Source organism: Capra hircus, chromosome 9, assembly GCF_001704415.2.
Source record: "Capra hircus breed San Clemente chromosome 9, ASM170441v1, whole genome shotgun sequence".
NCBI lineage: Eukaryota > Metazoa > Chordata > Mammalia > Artiodactyla > Bovidae > Capra > Capra hircus.
Genome location: NC_030816.1, coordinates 11,108,287 through 11,131,684, shown reverse-complemented (window position 1 = coordinate 11,131,684; position 23,398 = coordinate 11,108,287). Strand labels below are relative to the sequence as shown.

General features: G+C 38.8%; 1 protein-coding gene across 1 annotated transcript; it reads right to left on the bottom strand.

Moving 5' to 3' along the window:
• Positions 2,185-16,804, bottom strand: KIAA0408 (KIAA0408 ortholog). Its single transcript, XM_018052943.1, has 5 exons — positions 16,555-16,804; positions 11,422-11,781; positions 11,254-11,333; positions 7,023-8,355; positions 2,185-4,764 (listed from the first exon to the last, which is right to left on the bottom strand). Exons 1-5 carry the CDS (start codon positions 16,687-16,689, stop codon positions 4,591-4,593), a joined length of 2,082 nt encoding a protein of 693 aa, XP_017908432.1. The 5' UTR covers positions 16,690-16,804; the 3' UTR covers positions 2,185-4,590.

Genomic DNA, 23,398 nt, shown 5'->3' with positions numbered 1-23,398 from the left:
TATCACTGCACTTCTTTTTCCCTGAGACTATATTTTATTTCCAGATGCAATATGGGTGTTCCCTATGCTTTTCCACTTCATATATACAGTCATTTTCTAAGTTCTTCTAGACATGATCTCACTCTTTGATGTTGTGCCTATTTCTGTTTTTTATTGAAGAAAAATGTCACATTCAGTTTCTGGGGTATCTAATTTTGCTCTTATGGTCTATTATATGAAGATATAGATGGTTGATTTTATTTATGGGTTTATGTAGATAAAATTTTAGATGACAATAAAAGGAAGGTGGAAAGAAGAGACTATCAGTCTACACACACCACCCTTGCCTGTCTTTTAAAGTCACATGAGATGGCTCTGTGTGATTTCTAAGGTCCTTCCTACTCTAGCTTCTTCTCTCATTTCTAGACTCCATCATAGATTCGTAAAAACAGAATCATTTTTCTTCCCAGAAGTTGCCAATCTTACCTGTTGGATTTATGAGATCATTGTAGTATGTATCAGATTTTAAGTCTTATGATTTTTTTCCCACTGAGACAAAGATTATTTTCTATGATAAGAATTCCCACAATAAAAAATGTTGGCTAGGCACTTGCCTTAAAACTTCTCCTGCAATTTTTTTCTTTGCTTTCTTTTACTTTATGAAGCTCATTTCTGGAGAGGCTTATTTTCTGAGCTATAATAAAATGAAGGCCATGGGTCTATATCCTGATAAAGGTGCATGCATACTAAGTCACTTCAATCGTGTCCAACTCTTTGCGACCCTATGGACTGTAGCCTGCCAGGCTCCTCTGTCCATGGGATTCTCCAGGCAAGAATACTGGAGTGGGTTGCATGCCCTCCTCCAGGGGGTTTTTCCCAACCCAGGGATCGAACTCACATCTCCTGCAGCTTCTGCATGTGGATTGCACATGGATTCTTTACTGCTGAGCTGGCAGAGAAGTCCCTCTGATTAAGTACTTGCTACTTAAGAAATGTGCAGAATTTGAAGCAAAATAGCACTCTACTAGAAATCTGTGGGGCTTTCCGGGTGGCTCAGTGGTTGCTGAGCAGGAGGTGCAGTTTCAATCCCTGGGTTGGGAAGATTCCCTGCAGAAGGACATGACAACCCACTCCAACATTCTTGCCTGGGAAATCCCATGGACAGAGGAGAGTGGCGGACTACAGTCCATGGGGTTGAAAAAGAGTCAGGCACAACTTAGCAACTAAAACAACAATAACAAGAAATCTGTATATGTCTAAAAATAATTTAACTGATTTCATAAGGTAAGAGCAAATTTCAGAGGAGTATTTCTTTTTAAAACGAACTTAATCAGACGTAATAAGCAGATAAATAGACACAAAATGGTGTCAGTACATGAGAAACTAGATGTGTTTGCATATGACTGGGTGCAGGAGTTCAAGCAGGCTTGGTCTTTAGACTACCATCTTGAGATATTGTAGGAGAAGCTAGGTTGAACTGTGTACATATTTGAGTTTAGCTCTCAGCTGGAGTTTCACCAGTAAAAGAGGAAAATATAAATGTTCTTCCTCATATATACACATGCCACCCCAAGTGTTTCCACACGTATTTTACTTGATAGTTTCCAATGATTGAAAGAGATTTCATTATTGAGTAGCTGTTTGTCAGCAAGTGTGACTAAAAGTCATTTTAAAAAGTCTGTATGGGAAAGCAGATTCTCGTTTCTAGGTCCAAATGTTTTCTTAGGATGACGTGGAGACTGGCTAAATCCTCTGTGTAGAAGTAATTCTGTTTTGTGCATGATAATATGTGGTCATTGTCATTGTCTATGTAAAAATAAATAAAAGTTATGAATAATTTTTAATAAAGTGAATTATACAACATCATTTGTATTTGGCTTTGATCATAAAGCAACATAGGGAGCATGGGCAAGGGTTGTGCACGTGTACACACACACATACACATATACAGGCACACAGGCCCAGAAACTCAAACACTCTTCTCTGCCTCATTCTTCTTCCTTTCTGAGATCAATCTACAACGTCAGTAACTCTATTGAAATAATATAAGATTTTTTTCCCTTCAAAAGTCTGCCAGGGAAAACTTCTAATCAAGTACCTCTGAAATTTTTATAACCCCCTAAAATCCAGTAATGATGGCATAATAAAGGTAAGTTTGGGGGGAAGAAAATGCCCATCCAAAGTAGAAAAACTACTGGCTAAATGTCACAATACATCAAAAATGTATTTTCAAGGATAATTTCCATTTAACTGATAGGTTTTTCCATAAAAAATTATAAAATATTTAAAAGAGAAGACAGAATACTCAAATAATATTTGTTTTAGTTTTTCCAACTTTACAATCAAGGAGTTGGAGTAGATGCTAAGTTTTTTTTCCAGCTCTAATATTCTGTGATTTTTGTCAACATCGGATGTTAAAATGTATCCCACTGTTTCATTCAGATGGTTAGAACAAGTGGCACAAAATTGTGATGTGTGACAATGCCACCCTTTTAATTTACAGATAAGGAAGTCCCAGAGAAGTAACATGAATATCCAATGATATACATCATTAGGGCATCAATGAATGCCACTGCTTCCAAATCTCCCTAATTAGCAAATATTTTGTTCTGTGTTATTAAGGACTCAAAATCCCCTCCCCACCCCTGGAAATTCTCTTTTAGTAATTATGGGGTGAGGCCAAGAATTAAAAAACAACCCTCAATATTTGACTTGTAATTCAAGTTAGGACCACAGACCCACATCAGACTACCCGGGATACAGTGAAGGAGAGGAGGAGCTATGTCGCACAGCCCTTGGGCAGGCTTGTGCTCCACTGTTACACAGCAGGATCTTCCTACCAGGCTCAACATCTTATGCCATAGTCTCCCGCCTCCCCAGTGTCTTCTCCCTTTTAGATGAAAAGCATATTATATGAGCGACATCACTTGATATCTAGGGTCCTTTTCTCTTACCGTCTTCCTATGGAAAAGGATATTCCTGAAACAAACAAGAATTAAAAGACTGGATCTGTAGCCCTTTCTTACCATCTGCTCCAACCTCATGTTCTAGAAGTTTAATTCTGCTCAACTCCTGGAAACTCTTCTTATCGGAAAATATGGATCTGGCCATCACCATGCAACAGTCTTGAGCCTTTAAGGCAGTCTGGGATTCAAAACTTAATTACTGTACCTCAAATCATGGCGTGAAGTGAATTTTTCTAAATTGTTAGAATGCATCACAAGGAGATGGCTCTTTGAATATCTTTGTAATAAGAATTCATTAAGCTTTAAAGCTTAAATAGAATTACTATCTAATAATGTAGTTGGCTTTATACAGAGGCAGTGGAGAGCAAAATTGCTTCTAAGATCATTCATGTAGAATTTCAGGCACCTCAACGTTCATATTTCTGTCAGCTCTGAGTATATGGATATTCACTGTTGGCAAATTGTGACCACCAAAAAAGTTTCTGTCCCTTATGCTATCCACGGATGCCAAAGGTTAGTTTAAGGCTTTTTGAATGTAGCACACTACAAGAAATACAATTCAGCTCTCAATGAAATATCATTCCTGATTTTCTTTGTTAATAAAAATTTGAAATAGTCTCTTATCTACTAATTTCAGGGAAATGGTTAAAAAAGGAAAAAGTGAATAACTTACCTCTCACAATATGTATTGCTCCAAATGCTGAAAAAAAGCTTACTAAAATTTAGCCAAAATTAGGATTCAGCCTAACTGAATTTCTTTTTAAACCATATTTAAGGTATGTTTGTTACTGAAGTTGTCAAAATAAATTAATTGTTTGGTTATGTTGTTTATAAAGCAGTCTTATGCTGGCTCTGAGGATCAAGTATACAGCAAAAGCCATAATAGACTGCTGAATGATATATAAAAATTTTTGTGGACATTTTGCGTTTGTTTTAGAAGGCTGATCTGTTTCAACCTATTTAAACTTTTTATTTATTAATATTTAAAAGAATAAACAAGGAGATCAATGGTATGAGTCTATCCTTATATGGGTTAAGGAACTGAGTTGGCTGTAGAAACCTACTAACCTTAGGTATATGTATAGTTAGTTTTCTATGTAGTTGGGGCCAAGGAAGTGGTTAGTTAATATATGTACCTCAAACGCCTTAAGTGGATACCTATTAAAAGGTACAAAAAATATAAATAATACTGTGTGTTTTAAAAAATTTTAAATAAACACAAAGAATATATAGGTATATATGTTATAATTTCAAAGTCAACACTAGCACATAAGTTTTACTTCTCTAAATACATACTGACATTTCCTGTATCAACACATGCACCTACAAAACACATAGCCATGCACATAACCTTGCTTTCTGCCACTTGCAAGAAAGTCAGAATATACAATATAGTACACTGTTTCGACTTAAATCATATTGGCAAATTAATGAGGATGGCATTAAAAAATTCTGATCTAGGAAATCAAAATAGAGGAAGATAATTACTCCATAGATTAAAAACACTGAAGACTGATGGGAAGTTAAGGTTTAAATTGTCCCAGTAATCTTGAAAGGTACAGAAGAGACAGAATTGGTTGTAAACACTCGGAACACTCTGTTTGGCAATCGGGACTCTCGTAGTCTAGCAATCCAGGCCAGAGACTTAGACCATCGATGCTTCTGATCGCAGAGGAATGGGGAAGTTGTGGGCAGTTCTCCGCAAGGCAGGAGGTGCTGAAGGAGATCTAGATGCCCATCTGGATGGGAGACGGCGATTTGCTGGTCTAGCAGGTCGGGAAAATCCTTTTCCAGGTGAGGATTTCACTGCCATGGATTCCTAAGACACAAAAGAAGACTTTCACCTCACCATTCAGGAACCAACAAAGAGCTTAATACATTATGGATCCCAACTGTAGGATTAATGTGGTACCAAGTTTACAAGCAAGAAAAATTAAAGAAACTCTTTGTCTAATATTTGTGGTCTGGGATGTTTTAATCAAAACAGCTCACTTTGAATATGAATATGGCATTTGCTAATCTTGTGGATCTCACTGTACTAAGTTTTAATACAACTAATTTCTTTTTAGAACTATGTAAGTTAATCTTATGTTAGAACTCAAAGTTTATGTCAGGTAACACTGATATGATGGAACTAAAGATTTTCCTTAGTGGAGTGTTAGGATATTTCAGTTTTTTAAAGATAATAATTTAAAGAAGAAGTAATTTGCGTCTGGTTATTTTATGTCAATTTATTGACACTTTTAGAGATCATAAAAAGGACACAAATCACCAAATGATTTGTCTGATGCTATCTTTTTTTTTGTTCACTAAGAACCACTCTTACTACCAATCTTTTAAAAGCTTCAAAATTATCTTTAAAAGACTTTAAAATAGAACTTTGTTCTTTTTTAAAATATTTACTTTTGGCTGTGCTGGGTCTTAATTGGGGCATGTGGGATCTTTTGTTGCTGAGTGGGCTCTCAGTTACCATGTGTGAGGCATCTCTCTAGATGTGGCGCTTGGGGTTAGTAGCCCCTTGGGCATGTGAGATCTTAGTTCTCTGACCAGATATCAGACCCATGTCCCCTGTATTGGAAGGTGGACTCTTAACCACACCACCAGGGGTGTCCCAAATATAAGAACTGCTCTTAAGGATCTACAGTATAGGACCCTTCTCAAATCTCCAATCATTGCAAAAATGGGAAATATTTAATAATATTTGTTAATGAGAATTTTTGGCTGATTATTGTACACATGCTTCCACGTCCATGCCCTTCCATCTGAAGCCTTACAGGTATTTATGGGCTCAACTAAACAACACTCATACAAAAGCAGGATAGTTATTTGCACTTTGGGCAAACAGACAAAGTTTCTGATCAACTGGATGTAAACTGATATCTTTGTAGGACTTGAAAACCACATAAAAATTTCTCACACCAGAAGGAGGCAACTAGCATCCTTTAAAACTATGCTGCATACACACTGTGGTTTCTAAAACTAGGATTTTCAAAGTATCGCCTAATTATAACAGTATGCCACCTTGTAACTTTTAATAAATTATCTGTATAAGGTACTGATGGATAGCTCTTCATTGTAAATACAGATCTCTTCAACCTCTTTTCTCCCCTCTAAGATTACACTCTTTTGCAAGCACACTGTAATAAAAAAGGTAAGTTTATTTAAATATCCATTTTGGGGGGACAATTTCCACACATTGCTGCTGCTGCTGCTGCTAAGTCGCTTCAGTCGTGTCCGACTCTGTGCAACCCCATAGACGGCAACCCGCCAGGCTCCCCGGTCCCTGGGATTCTCCAGGCAAGAATACTGGAGTGGGTTGCCAGTTCCTTCTCCAATGCATGAAAGTGAAAAGTGAAAGTGAAGTCGCTCAGTCGTGTCCGACTCTTAGCGACCCCATGGACTGCAGCCTACCAGGCTCCTCCATCCATGGGATTTTCCAGGCATTATTTACCTATAATAATGACTTTAAAGTTTTTATGCTATACTATCATTTTTTTTCATATACTGCCTTTTAGCTCCACAATAAGTGAACTTTATGAGGCACTATTTTAAATGATGGTTTTTTTTAACCAAACTCATATTCATGTGAATAATCCCATGAGGAAGAACACAAATCAAATTCTGGAAATGACCGAACCAATCATAGCTAATAACAGAAAAATACAAGTTATTTTTAAAATACTTTCCATATACTTTAAAATATATAAACACTTTAATAGGATAAAATTCTATAAATGAACAAATTCACATTCAGAATATTCTTCAAGAAAGAAACACAACAAATATTTGATCATTTTTTTTCTTGAGCCCATTTATTACATTATATTTTCTGCTATTTCAGAATTTAAATAAAAGCTGTAATGTACCAAACCCAGACTTTAAAACTAAACTTTTAAAAGTTCGTGCTGAGTTACAATCCTAAGGTTTATATTTATTCACAAATGAAGGGTCAAAGAACTAAAAAGATGTCGAAACATTCGCCTATGTTCTATTTATATGAATGGGCAAACGACTGAACACTGAGCCATTGCTAAACATGGATGCAGTTCCACCAAATATGTTAGATTTCTTTCTCACCTCAGTTGCCTTTTTCCGATCTACCCCTTGCTTCACGTACTGTGCTCCATGCATTGCTGTCTTGTGCTCAAGCTCTTGTTCTATGTGGAGCTTTTCTAAATGCTGACCTAATGGGGCTCCACCACTGACATCAGAACTACATTTCGTCCAGTTGGCCTGGAAGCATCTAGAATTCTGCAATGCAGACCCCGCAGATGTCTCATAGGTTTTCAGCAGCTTTTCCACCACACCATAATTTGACCTGGGGTCCGCGGACCTTGGCCGGCCAGACAAACTACTTGGTCTCCAGTCATGCCCGTGAAGCATATTCCGGTAACTGCTAGGGCTTATGGGCTCCCGTGTTTGTGTGAACTGGCCTGGTGTGGGGTTTTTGGTGAAATTATCAGGCACATTTTCCCTGGGCACAAGCATGGGGGCACTGGCTTTCAGAACGTCAGAAACACCATCACTGACTGAGACGTTGCCTGTGCACGCAGCTAAGGTCTCACAGCGCTGAAGATCTTCGGATCGTTCTGAGCAGCGTTGACTTTGTTGTACAGCATGACAATTTCTATCTGTTCTAAATACAATTCTGTTAAATTCATCAGTCTTTTTTGCCAGCATTTCATTCCCAGTAGTCTTTTCAAAGCCATAACTGAAACTTCTCAGCGGGCCGCTGCTCTGTGACACTAAGGAGCTACAGTCATTGCTCATAGGAGGATCAGGAGGAGATTTAGCAGAGTGATCTGGAATTACCTTTTCATATTTTGGCTTATCTGGAGTAGAGCAGGCTTTCTGAAACCACAGTGTAGAGGGGCTATTTTTTGCACAAACCCCAGTGTTGCACAACCACATGCTAAGTCCAACATTTTCATTACATGAAGGCTTGTTATCTACTTTGGCTTCCGGTGCCAAAGAAGGACATGTGATACCATCATTCAGAGTCCTCCCTTCATTTAGACCCAGCAGAGACATCTCATCATGCTTCCAAAGGAAATGAGGGTGGCTGTTTTTTTCACCTTGACCCTCTTGGGCCACCCCGCTGCTGTGGTCTAAACATTCCTTCCAACTTTCGTGGGCTTGTGCAGAATATGAGCTGGGAAAATTTCGAGATGTGCTTCTTGGAGGAGGAATTGGTGGGGTTTCACTTCTTTTCAGATCGGTTGTATCAATTCCATCCTTTTTCTTGGAATTGTTCTGGAAAACATTGGTACAGCTCAGATTTTTTCTGTTTTTCCACTTCTCGTTTTCTAAACTGGTTGAAAGAATGCACTGGCTGTTGTTGATCATGTGACCTCCATGAGGAGTATTCGTTACATTTGGTGTTTCCTGGAGAAAAGAATCTGACTTCATCCTAAAAATTATAAAACATGCTGTATTAGTGATGTCTTTGTTTATGATAAGCTCTTAAAAGATATTGGGCCTAAAACAATGGATTCTGTTATAGGAAAAGGAGTCACAACTTCCTTAAACAATATTTTTATATAAATTTCCTAGTACAAAACTTCAAGTCACTTTTGCTATAGGATAAAGACCACCACTCAGTGTTGTATTCAAGACTATATACACAGTCTGACCCAAACTGTCTTTTAAACTATCTCTCATTTTCTTCTATTACCTTAAACTTCACCTACACTCAGACTCCACTTGGTATAGTCTCTTGGGTGTCTCCTATTGGTGTTTCCATTTCCATAGGTTTTCTCTTGCCATTTCCTCATGTCAGCTTGGCCTACTGAATTCCTATTCATAATGTCGTCTGAGCTCAATCTCCTCCTCTCGAATTTGAAATAACATTCTAAGAAATTAATGAAATAACATTTTATTTCATTCCAGAAATCTGAATCAAAGCACAAAGAGACATGAGCAATACCAAATGGGAGGTGTTATTTAGACAAGAAAGAAAAGTGAGCTTTTTTTTTTTTTTCCTGATGAGTAAAGGACTTTTTTTTTTTTTTAAAGCTGCATTAAAAATCATGTGGCTGCTCAAGCTACAGTGAGTAATCTGGCATAGATGGAATATAAAACAAGAGTGGGAACGAATGTTGACAAATTAGAGAGAAATGCTAGGCCAAATTGCAATAACTTTGAATTACATATTAAGAATTTTGAGCTTTTTTTCTAAAGGCCATGAAGTCACAGTGAGAACTTTATACCAGGGATGGTTTGTAAAAGCAGATTGGAAAGTAAGAATTTTCTGAATTATCAAAATAAAAACCTAAATGCAGCAATAATGTGGGTTCACAAATTAACATTAACTAATCATATTGATAAATAGAAGCCACATTTATACGTATTTAACTTCCATTATGAGATAGCTTATAATAAAGCACAGATGAATACCTACTAGGCAAAAGCTAAGTGGGAAAAGTGGAAGGCAAAATTATGTATAAAACATGGTTGGGTAAGTAAAATCTGTTGTAAGTCAGTACAAAAATTCTCTCTGAGCTTCCAAAGAAATAGAGAAAAATAAAGGTTCACATTGCTATAGCTTCTAAGAGAAGTACGCTGTCCCACAAGGAGATAAACGGTGATTGTACAGCAATTGCAACTTGCAGAGAATCCAATTTAGTTTTCAATTTGGCTAAAACTTACCCTTAGAATTATATAGGTGTTTCTGAACTGAAACAGCATTTTTACTGCATTGTGTAAATACATATGTGTGTATGCATTTACAGTATGTTGTCTGAAAATTATGAATGCTTTCATTATATACATAATAAATGTAGAGAAATAAATAATTCAGAATATTTCAGCAGAACATCATTATAAAATTAAAACACCACATTGTTAAATTTGACACAGGGCTGGAAGAAGCACAAGCTGGAATCAAGATTGCCGGGAGAAATATCAATCACCTCAGATAGGCAGATGACACCACCCTTCTTGGCAGAAAGTGAAGAGGAACTAAAAAGCCTCTTGATGAAAGTGAAAGAGCAGAGTGAAAAAGTTGGCTTAAAGCTCAACATTCAGAAAAGTAAGATCATGGCATCCGGTCCCATAACCTCACGGGAAATAGATGGGGAAACAGTGGAAACAGTGTCAGACTTTATTTTGGGGGGCTCCAAAATCACTGCAGATGGTGATTGCAGCCATGAAATTAAAAGACGCTTACTCCTTGGAAGGAAAGTTATGACCAACCTAGAGAGCATATTGATAAGCAGAGACATTACTTTGCCAACAAAGGTCAGTCTAGTCAAGGCTATGGTTTTTCCAGTAGCCATGTATGGATGAGAGAGTTGGACTGTGAAGAAAGCTGAGCGACCAAGAATTGATGTTTTTGAACTGTGGTGTTGGAGAAGACTCTTGAGAGTCCCTTGGACTGCAAGGAGATCCAGCCAGTCCATTCTAAAGCAGATCAGCCCTGGGTGTTCTTTGGAAGGAATGATGCTAAAGCTGAAACTCCAGTACTTTGGCCATCTCATGCAAAGAGTTGACTCATTGGAAAAGACCCTGATGCTGGGAGGGATTGGGGGCAGGAGGAAAAGGGGACGACAGAGGATGAGATGGCTGGATGGCATCACGGACTCGATGGACGTGAGTTTGAGTGAACTCCAGGAGCTGGTGATGGACAGGGAGGCCTGGTGTGCTGCAATTCATGGGGTCGCAAAGAGTCAGACATGACTGAGCGACTGAACTGAACTGAACTGAACTGAAAGATGTATTCAACTAGGTTAACCCAGCATACTGTTCCACTGGCCAAATACTCAAAACAAAAAGAATGCCATTGTATACACTTGTTAATTTACTGTTTATTATGGTGAGTGTTGGGGTTTTCCAGGTGGCTCAGTGGGAAGGAATCCACCTCCAATGCAGAAGGCACAGGAGACACGGGTTTGATCCCTGGGTCAGGAAGATCCCCTGGAGGAGGGTGTGGGAACCCACTCCAGTATTCTTGCCTGGAGAATCCCATGGACAGAGGAGCCTGGTGGGATATACAGTTCCTAGGGTCGCAAAGACTCAGACATGACAGTGACTGAGCACAGTGGCAAGCATAACTAGGCTAAACATCAATAAAAAGTGAAGCACACCTAACAGTTAAATTATAAAGAAAACCAGGAGATTTACTTTAAGAATTAATGATCAAAGAAATGTACAATTTAAACTTTTATCTCCTAAAATAGCAGATTTTAGTAACATTACTGATTCTTGCTAACAAAGTGTTAAATGTGAAAGGTAATTTGGACTCATTAACTTAAAACAATATCCGTCTTGATTTTTCAACATAAAAATCATCATAGATGTACCAGCCTACCTTCTGTGGTTAGACCGCTTTCGAATTTCCTCTTGAAAGTTGCATAACTCTTCACTAACTTTGGCAAGTTCTTCAAGAGCCTTTATACATATAAGCAATAGCATGTTAGCCCTTTGAAATGTAAATATTTCTTTAGAAACAGTCCAAGGCCAATCCCGTCTTACTTACTGTGTTGAGGGCGCCAGAGCAGCTCTTGTTCTCTGCCTCAGAAGTCCTCAGGTCAGGCCAGGCCCCACATTCTTTATGGTTGTCTCTGGCTTCAGAATCCATATACCCTACTTTTGATTTTTTGATTGTTTTTTGTTCCTTGCACACTTGATTTCTTTCCCTGAGTAAACTCTGCTCTGTTTTATCTTTTTTTCCCAGAATGTCCCTGGGATGTATCCCTGTAAATTCACATTGTCCTGAATTGGGATAATCTGCAGAAGATTCCATTTTATCTCCAACGGCCTTCTCACAATCAAAATCAATGACCTTAGCACGTTCACTCATGTTGATTTTCCTCCGACGCTTTACTTCATGGCAGAGCTATAAGGAAAACAAAGATAAAAATTTCCCCCTAACCTACTTTCTCAATAGTTTTGATCCTAAATACAGTGTTCTGAGTTCTCTTGGCCACATTACTATATAGTGGGTCTTCCCAGGTGGCACTAATGGTAAAGAACCCACTTGCCATTGCAGAAACATAAGAGACTTGGGTTTGATCAGTAAGTCAGGAAGATTCCTTGGAGAAGGAAATAGCAACCCACTCTAGTATTCTTGCCTAAAGAATCCCATGGACGGGGACCCTGGTGAGCTATAGTCCCTAGGGTCAGACATGACTTAAGCTACTTAGCACGCATGCATACATAGACTGCTCCAGGGCACTAATGCTAATGCTTCCAAATCATGCTTCTAAAATCTGGATTAGCTGGAGCAACTTTTGATGAACCATAAAGACTACATGTAGTAGGGCAAAGAAGGTAATTTCTATTTTTCTGAGTACAAATCAATTCATTCAAAAATGAGAGAAACCTGCATTTATATATAGATGTCATAATGATACAGAAGCACTGTTAACAAAATTGGAAGGACCTCGATCAATTACTGGCTGCTGCTGCTGCTGCTAAGTTGCTTCAGTTATGTCCAACTCTGTGCGACCCCATGGACGGCAGCCCGCCAGGCTCCCCCGTCCCTGGGATTCTCCAGGCAAGAATACTGGAGTGGGTTGCCATTTCCTTCTCCAGCGCATGAAAATGAAAAGTGAAAGTGAAGTCGTTCAGCCATGTCCAACTCCTGGCGACCCCATGGACTGCAGCCTACCAGGCTCCTCCATCCATGGGATCTTCCAGGCAAGAGTACTGGAATGGGTTGCCATTGCCTTCTCCCAATTACTGGCAATGTGCTCTAATTTAACCAACATTAATGCCGTATTTTAAAAATACATGATCCTACTTGTAAGTCAACATTGAACTGTCTAAACGACTGACAATCTCACATAGTAACTCAGCTCATTCTGTCCCTTAAGTAGTTATTTCATCATCAAAAGATGTTTCCTTAGGAAGTTACGTGGGTGAGGGGTAGGTAATTATCAGACTTGTTTTTTTTTTTTAACTTCCAAGGCTATATACATTCAAAAAAAGTTTCTTCCTTTGTCCTAATTAAAACAAGTGTGAGCCTATCCTATGTAATACAATTGAACTCTACGGCTTTGATCATCTATTAGTTTATTAATTGCCCCAAATTAGTTCTTGAGGATTTAGTTTAACCTGCAGGCAATTAGTGACTTTCTCTTCAGGCTTGAGTTCTGGGAAAGCTTGTCAAATTCCAAAGACTTAAAACAAATGACTCTACATTTTACAGTCACATCCTATAGCTGCATGAGATCTATTAATTAAAGAATATAATAACAGATTAATTTCTGCTCAGTATTTACACAAATCTGAGAGAAGCACTAGAATACAGTTAATGCCTGAAGGACAGGCAGTGCATTTATTGCCCTAGTCATAAATTTGTCATTGAATGAAGTCAGGATAGCATCAAATTGCCATCATGAATCAACCATTTTGGCTCCTGTAAAATTATCTGTACTGAACTGCTGTGGGCATTATAATTTTGGCCGACCTTGAGGGGCATAATAAGAAGCAACCCTCAAAAGCACCAGGCTAAACCTAAGGATGTTCTTGGTGGCACTGTCCTCTTTTAGAGGAGTCATGGGTGAAAACAAATTTGCTTCAATGTAACATTAGGGACCAAAGTACTATTTCTGGAAAATTAGTCTGCTTTTGTTTCCTGAATATTGAGAAATATGCATCTGATAATTTTTTGTTACTTGCTAGAAAGACGGACCTGCAGCATGCATTTTGCAAGGGATCCTTCCTCTTGTCTTCATTTCACCTTTCTCTTCTCGTCTTGTTCTGAAATACTTTAATTTACACAGAATTCTATTTGACATCTTAAATTCTCTTGGGGACTTAGGTGATGTATGAAAAAACAAAAAACGTTATATTATTGATGGCAAACCATTTATTTTGCGTAAGGAAATCTATTACTTGGTACTCAGCTGTTTTCAGTGGGTATCTGGTCATTCAAACAAAGGACACAGGCAGGAAAGATGGCAAAGTGACAAAAAAAGAAAAAGAAAAATTCCCAGCTGTCTATTAACTCTGTTAAGAGTAACCATCTGGATCAGTCTAGGTTTCAAAGACCCAAGTATCTACGTCTTCACTTTGTAACAGCAAATGCAATGATTGTGGATAGTGGCTGAATAAAGAATCATTAGCATCTTAATACCCAATACCGATCCTCTCACTAATGATATATTTATTTGGAATCACAGAAGTTATAAGCATGCACCTGAAAATGTCAAACTTTCTAGCATATGACTTAATAAGTTGTGTCTGATTTAAAACACAGAATTCGTGATAAATAAGAAAGAAATACAGTCTCTTAGGGTGGTGCTACTAGTAAAGAACCTGCCTGCCAATGCAGGAGACATAACAGACACAAGTTCGATCCCCGGGTCGGGAAGATCCCCTGGAGGAGGACATGGCGATGCACTGCATATTCTTGCCTGGAGAATCCTATGGACAGAGGAGCCTGGTGAGCTACAGTCCACAGGGTCGCGAGAGTCGGACGTGACTGAAGTGACTAGCACGCACACATGCACGGGCTTGCGGTATCTTACATTTTTCCAAGTGTAGACTTAACTTTAGCTAACAATATTGTCTTGACTTTCTGTGACATGTGAGGACAATTTCCTGTTTTGCCCAATCTTTTCTAACCCAGCTTTGTAGCTTCTAAGCAGGAAGATATTAAAGGTACATTATTACAGGTACAAATACTGGGACTGGAAAAGAATACATACATACTCTGCCATTTTACATAAGGAACTTGAGAATATCCATGAATTTTGGTATCCATGGGGTCTCCTGGAGCCATTTCCTGTGTCTACTGAGGGACAACTATATTGTTATGACAAGGGGGACACAATGCTAGTCTTCAGGTATTGCAGAGCATCCTCTCTGGCCGGGTAGTCTGGGTGAGCACATTATACAAACATATTCTCACGTATGGTGCTGTACAATGCAGGCATCATGACATAAATAGCACCACAGCTACTATCCAACATAAAGAAAAAATATTCCATTCCTTCTGTCAGTATTTTTATGGACTATCACCTAAGTTCCAAGTATGTTTCATGCCTGCTAATTGATAAGGCTCATATCTTCTACAGATGGAATCTGCAGAGCTGTCAGAATAATTATTTGACAATAACAAACTTAACCAGACAGCAGACTATCTTAGCTACCATCTTAAGCTACGTGGCTTAAACAACTGGCTAGACTAACCCTGACTCCCTTAATTAGTTTGCTCAGATGCTAGAATTATCTGAGACTATCATTTAATGGATTTTCCAAACCTTGAGAAGCCAGTGACCTATGAGTTCAGGTTTCACACTGGCGTTGTAGACTCTGATTTAGCCGTCTCCTTTTTGATCCAATTGAACTCTGGGTGGAGGAGTTAACAGAGGAAGCAACATGCATTTTCCAAACTATAGAAGGACATGAAGTAAATTCTCCTTTCAATCTGCAATCATCTACTACATGCCTGACTTCTCAGCTGGATTTTCCAAGAATAGTCTAATGGCTTTGTGTTAGTCCCTCAGTCATGTCTGACTCTTTCCGACCCCATGGCCTGTCCATGGAATTCTCTAATAGAGTAATGGCTATTCTTTTTTTATTTTTCCTTTTAGCATGCCAATTTGCATTTTACTCATAACCAATTACATGGCTGTTAATAAGAAAATTATTTGTGCTATAAACAAAGCATTAGCTTTGATTGCCTGTGAATGAAGGCCAAGGAGTCTGTTAAAATAACTGTCTTGACAATGTGCACAAACCATGTAAGTCAACAGCAGGGATGTTACAAGAAAGCAAGATAAGTATAAATAATTTTCAGTTGGAACAAGCCTGAATATACATCAATGCAGATAATAAAGGAAATATTCAAGGTCCAACAGGCTGATAGGATAAAACTATTTGTATCAGATTCTGGGCATGTCATTTTTCATAAACCCTTTTCTAATAAATGTGCCAATGAACGTGATCCATGGGGTCACTAAGAGTCGGACACGACTGAGCGACTTCCCTTTCACTTTTCACTTTCATGCATTGGAGAAGGAAATGGCAACCCACTCCAGTGTTCTTGCCTGGAGAATCCCAGGGACGGGGGAGCCTGGTGGGCTGCCGTCTCTGGGGCCGCACAGAGTCGGACACGACTGAAGCACCTTAGCAGCAGCAGCAGCAAACGTGGTGCTCCTTGCCAGGATGAATATCACGTCCACCGTCATTTTCTTTTTGATATACGACACTCCTTTTGGTTATACTGAATTATCGAGTACATGATTCCCTTTAGTAGACGTTATTCATAAATTACCTCAGAAAAGATCTATTTTAATGCCCAACTGTAATATTCTAAAGGTATGTTCCACTAATTATGCTTTTCTTTGATTTTCACACTGAGCTCGGCATTTGAAAACTCATGCAAAATACATACCTCACTTTTGATACCATCAGCATTTTAGTGAGAAAAGAGTAAACTGACATATTTTAGAGTTTTCATGCAAAGTTATAAAATGAGTACAGTCCCTACACTACCAGTGGGTTAGGTTATGCTATTTTTGGTCTAGTATGTACCACTGAGACATGTATCTTTCAGGTAGAATTGGAAAGTAAAAGCAGTTTCCAATACAAAACAAACCAAAAGGATTTTCATTCTGAGTTTTAAGTTTCCAAAGTATTCAAACAAATCAACACGTACCTCTTCTATCTTCTTCTGCATTATCTTCCACTGACTTTCCCATTCCTTTCTTTCATTGTCAAACTGGTCCAGCAATTCCATTTTTTCCTTGTGCCAGTTACTCTCTGTGTTCTCGCACTGCTTGTGCAGGTCCATGGCAACCGTGTGAGTGTTAGTGAAGGGGTATTTCTGTTCGTCTCTGCCTTCTCTTAACTGTTTCTTGGAAGCTTGGAGCTGTTTTATTTGAAGCAGTCTCACTTGCCTTTAAAACAAAGCCTAATATAAACATAACAAGAGAGAGTTCCAAATCCATGTGCTTTCTGGAAACATTTTATCAGATTGTCAAGAGCCACTGACATAAACAAAACCATAGGAAAATTGGACGCAAAAGACGAGATGACAAATATATCTGCTTAAGAAGAGACTAGCACAATCAAAAACAAACAAACAAAAAGTATCATCCAGGTGTTTTTTCTTCCTCTTTCTGAAACCAGACAGCAAAATTACAGTGGACAGGATGGTGAAATGCATGTGTGAGATACAAGTATTCCTTAAACTAACCGCCTAACCTAAAGATAGAATTTTTCATGAATTTAAGAGTGGAAGTATGAAATTCAACTGGATAGCCACAGCTATACAACTGCAGTGGATTCTGCACTAGAATTACTCCTTCTGTTCTGATGCAACCAGATTATATAATTTTATGATTTTTAAAGTCCTGAGATGGTGCTGCGCTACAGTCTTCATTTTACACTGAAGAGTTCAATCTTGTGGCAAATGTAGTCACCGTATCAATAAGACCCCAGTGTTGGTAGTCAATCTGGGACGGATAGTATCAGCAAGAAACCAAACTAAAGCATGGAAAAATATTGCCACTATTTTATTTCATCAAGTAAAATACTAAAGCAGCAAAATTATTCTGAAAACCATGTTAGAACTTATCCATGCTCTTTTTCCCTTCTAATAGCAAATTTGGAAAGCCAGCAGTGGCCACAGGACTGGAAAAGGTCAGTTTTCATTCCAATCCCAAAGAAAGGCAATGCTAAAGAATGCTCAAACTACCGCACAATTGCACTTATCTCACATGCTAGTAAAGTCATGCTCAAAATTCTCCAAGCCAGGCTTCAGCAATACATGAACCGTGAACTTCCCAATGTTCAAGCTGGTTTTAGAAAAGGCAGAGGAACCAGAGATCAAATTGCCAACATCCACTAGCTCATCAAAAAAGCAGGAGAGTTCCAGAAAAACATCTATTTCTGCTTTATCGACTATGCCAAAGCTTTTGACTGTGTGGATCACAAGAAAGTGTGGAAAATTCTGAAAGAGATGGGAATACCAGACCACCTGACCTGCCTCTTGAGAAACCTATATGCAGGTCAGGAAGCAACAGTTAGAACTGGACATGGAACAACAGACTGGTTCCAAATAGGAAAATGAGTACATCAAGGCTGTATATTGTCACCCTGCTTATTTAACTTCTATGCAGAGTACATCATGAGAAACGCTGGGCTGGAAGAAGCACAAGCTGGAATCAAGATTGCCTGGAGAAATATCAATCACCTCAGATATGCAGATGACACTACCCTTATGGCAGAAAGTGAAGAGGAGCTAAAAAGCCTCTTGATGAAAGTGAAAGAGGAGAGTGAAAAAGTTGGCTTAAAGCTCAACATTCAGAAAACAAAGATCATGGCATCTGGTCCCATCACTTCATGGGAAATAGATGGGGAAACAGTGGAAACAGTGTCAGACTTTATTTTGGGGGGCTCCAAAATCACTGCAGATGGTGATTGCAGCCATGAAATTAAGACGCTTACTCCTTGGAAGGAAAGTTATGACCAACCTAGAGAGCATATTCAAAAGCAGAGACCAAGGTCCATCTAGTCAAGTCCATGGTTTTTCCAGTGGTCATGTATGGATGTGAAAGTTGGACTGTGAAGAAGGCTGAGCACCAAAGTATTGATGCTTTTGAACTGTGGTGTTGGAGAAGACTCTTGAGAGTGACTTAGAAAGAAGATCCAACCACTCCATTCTGAAGGAGATCAGTCCTGGGTGTTCTTTGGAAGGACTGATGCTAAAGCTGAAACTCCAGTACTTTGGCCACCTCATGAAAAGAGTTGACTCATTGGAAAAGACTCTAATGCTCGGAGGGATTGGGGGCAGGAGGAGAAGAGGACAACAGAGGATGAGCTGGCTGGATGGCATCACTGACTCGATGCACTTGAGTTTGGGTGAACTCCAGGAGTTGGTGATGGACAGGGAGGCCTGGCGTGCTGCAATTCATGGGGTCGCAAAGAGTCAGACACGACTGAGAGACTGAACTGAACTGAACTGAACTGAACTGAATAGACTAGATATCAGAATGTATGTTCTGATACTGAATTTAGAGTATTGATGAAAATGTTTTGATCACTTTGCAGGGAAATCTTTGATCATACTAGGCACTGACTGAAATAATTAGATTTCTAGCATTTAGGGCATGTGTACTCAGGATTCTAAGATGCACTTTAAAATACCTGATTGGTAACTCTTTTATAACTCACCTAAAATTTCTGAGATTTATTTACTTACATTAGAATGGGGGATATCCACAGGGTTATTATAAAGATTAAATGACATGAATAAAAAGAGATTTGAGAAAGATAAAATTTCCTCTGTTTCTTGTTTAAAAAAAAAATCTCGTGCTGACTTCCACTGAAAGTATTTTTGTTAGTAAAGCCAGATACATTTTTAATGGGTAGAAAAGCATGCTTAAAATGTTCAAATCTCCATCTAAGATAATCACGCCTAAAAGAAGTCTTTAACTCTTCGACTTTTTAGGCCACGACCAAAGTGCCTTAACTTACCAGGTGGCAGATGATGCTACTTTTGAGCTAATTCTCAAGAGTCATAGCTGCCTGGGTGCTGGCATTGTCAAATGAAGCCCACAAAACCAGGCAGCAAGCCTCAGTCTGCAGTCATAGAAGAAGGCCGCATATTTCATATCCCAAATATAAACACTGAAGACATTTGATTTTTTTTTTTTTTGGTCAGGCTGTCCTGAATGTGCATATCATGTGCTAAACGGTGCCAAACATACACTTTCCAGCTGCAATCTATTAATGAATTATAATAGACTAATAAGGGTCAAAGGATATCTGCTATATGCAGGGCTCCACCCTCAGAAAACACCCCAATAATGTTAGGACCTATATGGTTATTCTTCTCTCAATAAATTTGTTACAGATACTTTGATCATTCTTACCTACTTCTTTGGCACTCTACTGTGACTAATTCAGCCAAGAAAAAGAAGTAATTTCAGATTTAGCCGTTAAAAACACTACCGTGTCTCATTTTATCCAGTTTTTCTTTCTTTCTTTTTTTTTTTTATCCAGTTTTTCTAATCTCATTTTCCATCCTCTCTGTCCCCCTTCCCTCCTTTTGCTACCGTCCAGTCCTATGAGACAGTGGTCAGAGGTGCATGCCACAGCAAATAGAAGCTGCCCCAAAATAATGTGTCGATGAAGACACAACATAATGAAGAGAGTAAAGAATACAAGGAATTTTGTCTTAGTGAATCTGTTACTGATTTTGATTACCTACTAATCTTGTAGGTTCATCTAATTCACAGGAAATGAAGACAGTGCTAATTTTCAGAGAATACAGACTGCTTTACTATACGTAATTAATTGTGAGCTAAAACTATCTTGCAGACTAGCAGGTATTTAACATTAAAACTTCTTAGGAAGAGTGGAATGGTTTAAGATATCAAGAGAAAGTCGCAAATTTAACCAATCAAGTTATAGAAAGAAAGCAGACTAATTTCAAGCTACTAGAAAAGAGGTGCTATGACAGTCCCTGTTTCATTCCGTCTTTAAACACTGAATGTATAGAAATCATCATAAAGCATCTCCTACAATTATGTAGCAAGTGGCTTCAATTTTTCTTTTCATTTCAAATTCTTCTTGAACCACTTTCAAATGAGGGTTAAAGGGCAACAGACCCTTTTCTGTTTTACCTACTTGAAGAACATCATCCAGGAAAACCTTCAGTCAGGCTTGCTCCTGGTAACAGGACTACACATGAATCCAGGTAATGTTCCTGAAGCAGACAGAACCCTGCACTTAACTGCAAAAAGCCAAACTCATCACTTAATACAGAGAAGGACCAATCTACAGAGCTTCTCCTTTCCAAGACTAGCGCCATATCTAGTGCCACAAAACCCAATGGTTATGGATCAAAAACAAGCCTTTGAGAGAAAATTCCTTTAGAGCAATGTCTGTGTCAATTTCTGTGGGTTTATTGTACTTTTCACTGTCTTTGTCTTGTCATAAATGTCAAATATAATAGAGCTGAATATATTGCTTTCTCCTCCAAAAATAAAGTGGGGTCCAAAGCATTTTGTGAGGATTAAATATGCAAGAAAGAGAACGCTTAATCCAAGCACCTAACACAGTTTTGGATCCTACTGGGTGCTCAATAAAGCGCTGCTTTCTTCCTCTCTCCTTTCTCCCTCTCTTGTTTGTTGGTCTTCCCCTTCACCCTTCTTTCTTTAATCTATCTTCCTCTAGATAAAACTATGATTTTGATTTAATTAGAAAATTCACAGAAGCAAGTGTACTTATGTGGACTCATATTTTTAATGGTTTTCCTTTGCCTTCAGTGTTTTTCAAGTATTTTAAGAACAGAAGGCAAGTTAAAGATTTAGGAATTTTTTTATTGTTAGTAAAAATCTGAGTAGACGAATCTTACATAAAACTGTTCTTGTTATAATTCTCCCTAAATGTTAAAAAAAAAATCCAACTAAATAGGGCAATTCTGTAGGGACATAATGTTCTGAAATGAAAAGTTATGGGGTAAAATGGCTCAACCGATTCAAAAACTCAATTTCAGTGCTTTCTGCGGAGGCCAATATAAAAGTTCTCTTTGTTCCTAGCTGTCACTCTTTTTCGCCCACAGATACCGGTATCTCCGTGGGAGAGAAAGAAGAATTTCTGCTATCTACACCCCTCCCCAGGTCTCCTTGACTCTCCATTTCACTTCACGCTCTCCAGAATTTCATTCAGAATAAAATGTGTAAGTGCACATGTAAAGTATCAGAGGGAGCTGCATTACTCAGTCATGCACACATTCTTCCCCCAACAGCTCTAAGTGAGCATTACATAATCCATTTTAACCCACTTCTCCCTCCCCAAGGCCGGAAGCCAGATTTGTAGAAGAGTTGTGAGTGGGTTGCATAAGTTTGATGATGAGAGGAAAATAAGTTCTGCTAACCTTCCGGCCCTACTAGGAAGCAAAATTTAGGAGCAACACAGGAATTTCACAATAAATCAGTTCCATTTCCCATGTTAGGCTCACCTAGGCATGGTAACACTTCTTCACCTGAGGGATGCCCCACTGTTAACTACACCTTCATCATTACCACTTCAACCTTCACCCTCCCACTAAAAACTGGATTTTAGCCAAACAAATGAAACAACGTTAGGAGGACAGACTCCAGGGCAACTTCTCCCTTTGGAAAGTTGTGTTCACAGTTTGCTTCCTATTCTCTGATTCCCTTCCCCTAAACATGCTACTTTTCATCTCATGGAAACATTTTCACTTGGAGGAGGTTACACATTCCAAGAGGAATGCCACGCACAGTAGGTACCGTCGATCACACAATTCCTAGAACAACCGCTTGCCTTGGAGACGCTTTGCTTCCCCTTAACTTTGAGGAATCAGGAATTCCCTTGTCTAAACCCATCAAAGTTACACACCATTTGCTTCCAGGATTCTCCAGCCCTGTCTCCAGGCTATCAGGAATCACTTGCCACATTTCAGCTGATTAACAGACCTTATTCCTCCCATAGTGTTCACTGGCAAAGGCACCTTTCCAAAAAAAACCATGACTTGATTCTGTTACAAGGCAAAAGGAAATTTTTAAAACTGGCTATTTCAACATGTTCTTTATCTTCCAATAGGGTCAAAGGAATATTACCACACACAATTCTGAAAAATCAATTTTGCCTTTCCATTATCTTCTTGTTCTCTCCTCAGTTATATATTCAACCTAGAAAACATCCAACCTACAGGCACACTGATTTTACTTAACTGATAAAAGCTTTGAAAAATACATTTGGCTTGGATAAACAGATGCCTAAACTTAACCAGCTTAAACAGTAGAAGCCATAGATTAAGGCCCTCTCCTAACTGCAGATGAACCATAATGAATGTTATGCACTTCAACTCAAATTACAGAAACACGCCTCATGCAGTGAGTAAACCATCATCTTGGATGAAACCACGCTGATTTATTTTTCCCTGCCATTTTCAAATGCCAACAATTTCAAAGACTCTGAACTTCACTCGGTAAATGTTAAAAAGTCTTCATCCTAATGAAACTAGTTTTCAAATAAATAAATTTAGTGAAATCCTACAGCAGGGAAAGCGGTCTTCAAAGTTCTGAGAAGCAGTGTTTGAAAAACCGTCTCACAGAGCGGATGGCACCATCAGTCCAGAGTCAGGAAATCCACTCACGGCAGCTGAACCCTTTCTTCCCTGGGAGTCAGTAAAATCCGTTACGCACCCCGCCCCACTGCTCTGAAACCCAGGCACGGATGCTGAATCAAGCAGATGTTGAAATCACCCTCCACTTAAACGGTATCCACAGCTGTAAACATGTCAGCGGCAACCCCTCTCTATATTTTGCCACAATTACTCACTTGCTTTCAAACTGTCAGAAAACAAACATACCTTTTTGCACTGGGGAGAAATCCTATGGAGGTCCAACTACCGGTCAAACTAGCAATGGGAGGACAGCTGGTTGTTTTAGAGTGAAAAGTCTTTGACGTCTTGGAGCAGGGAATCTTGCTTCTTTGCATGAAATGGGAATGTAAAATCAGTCCCA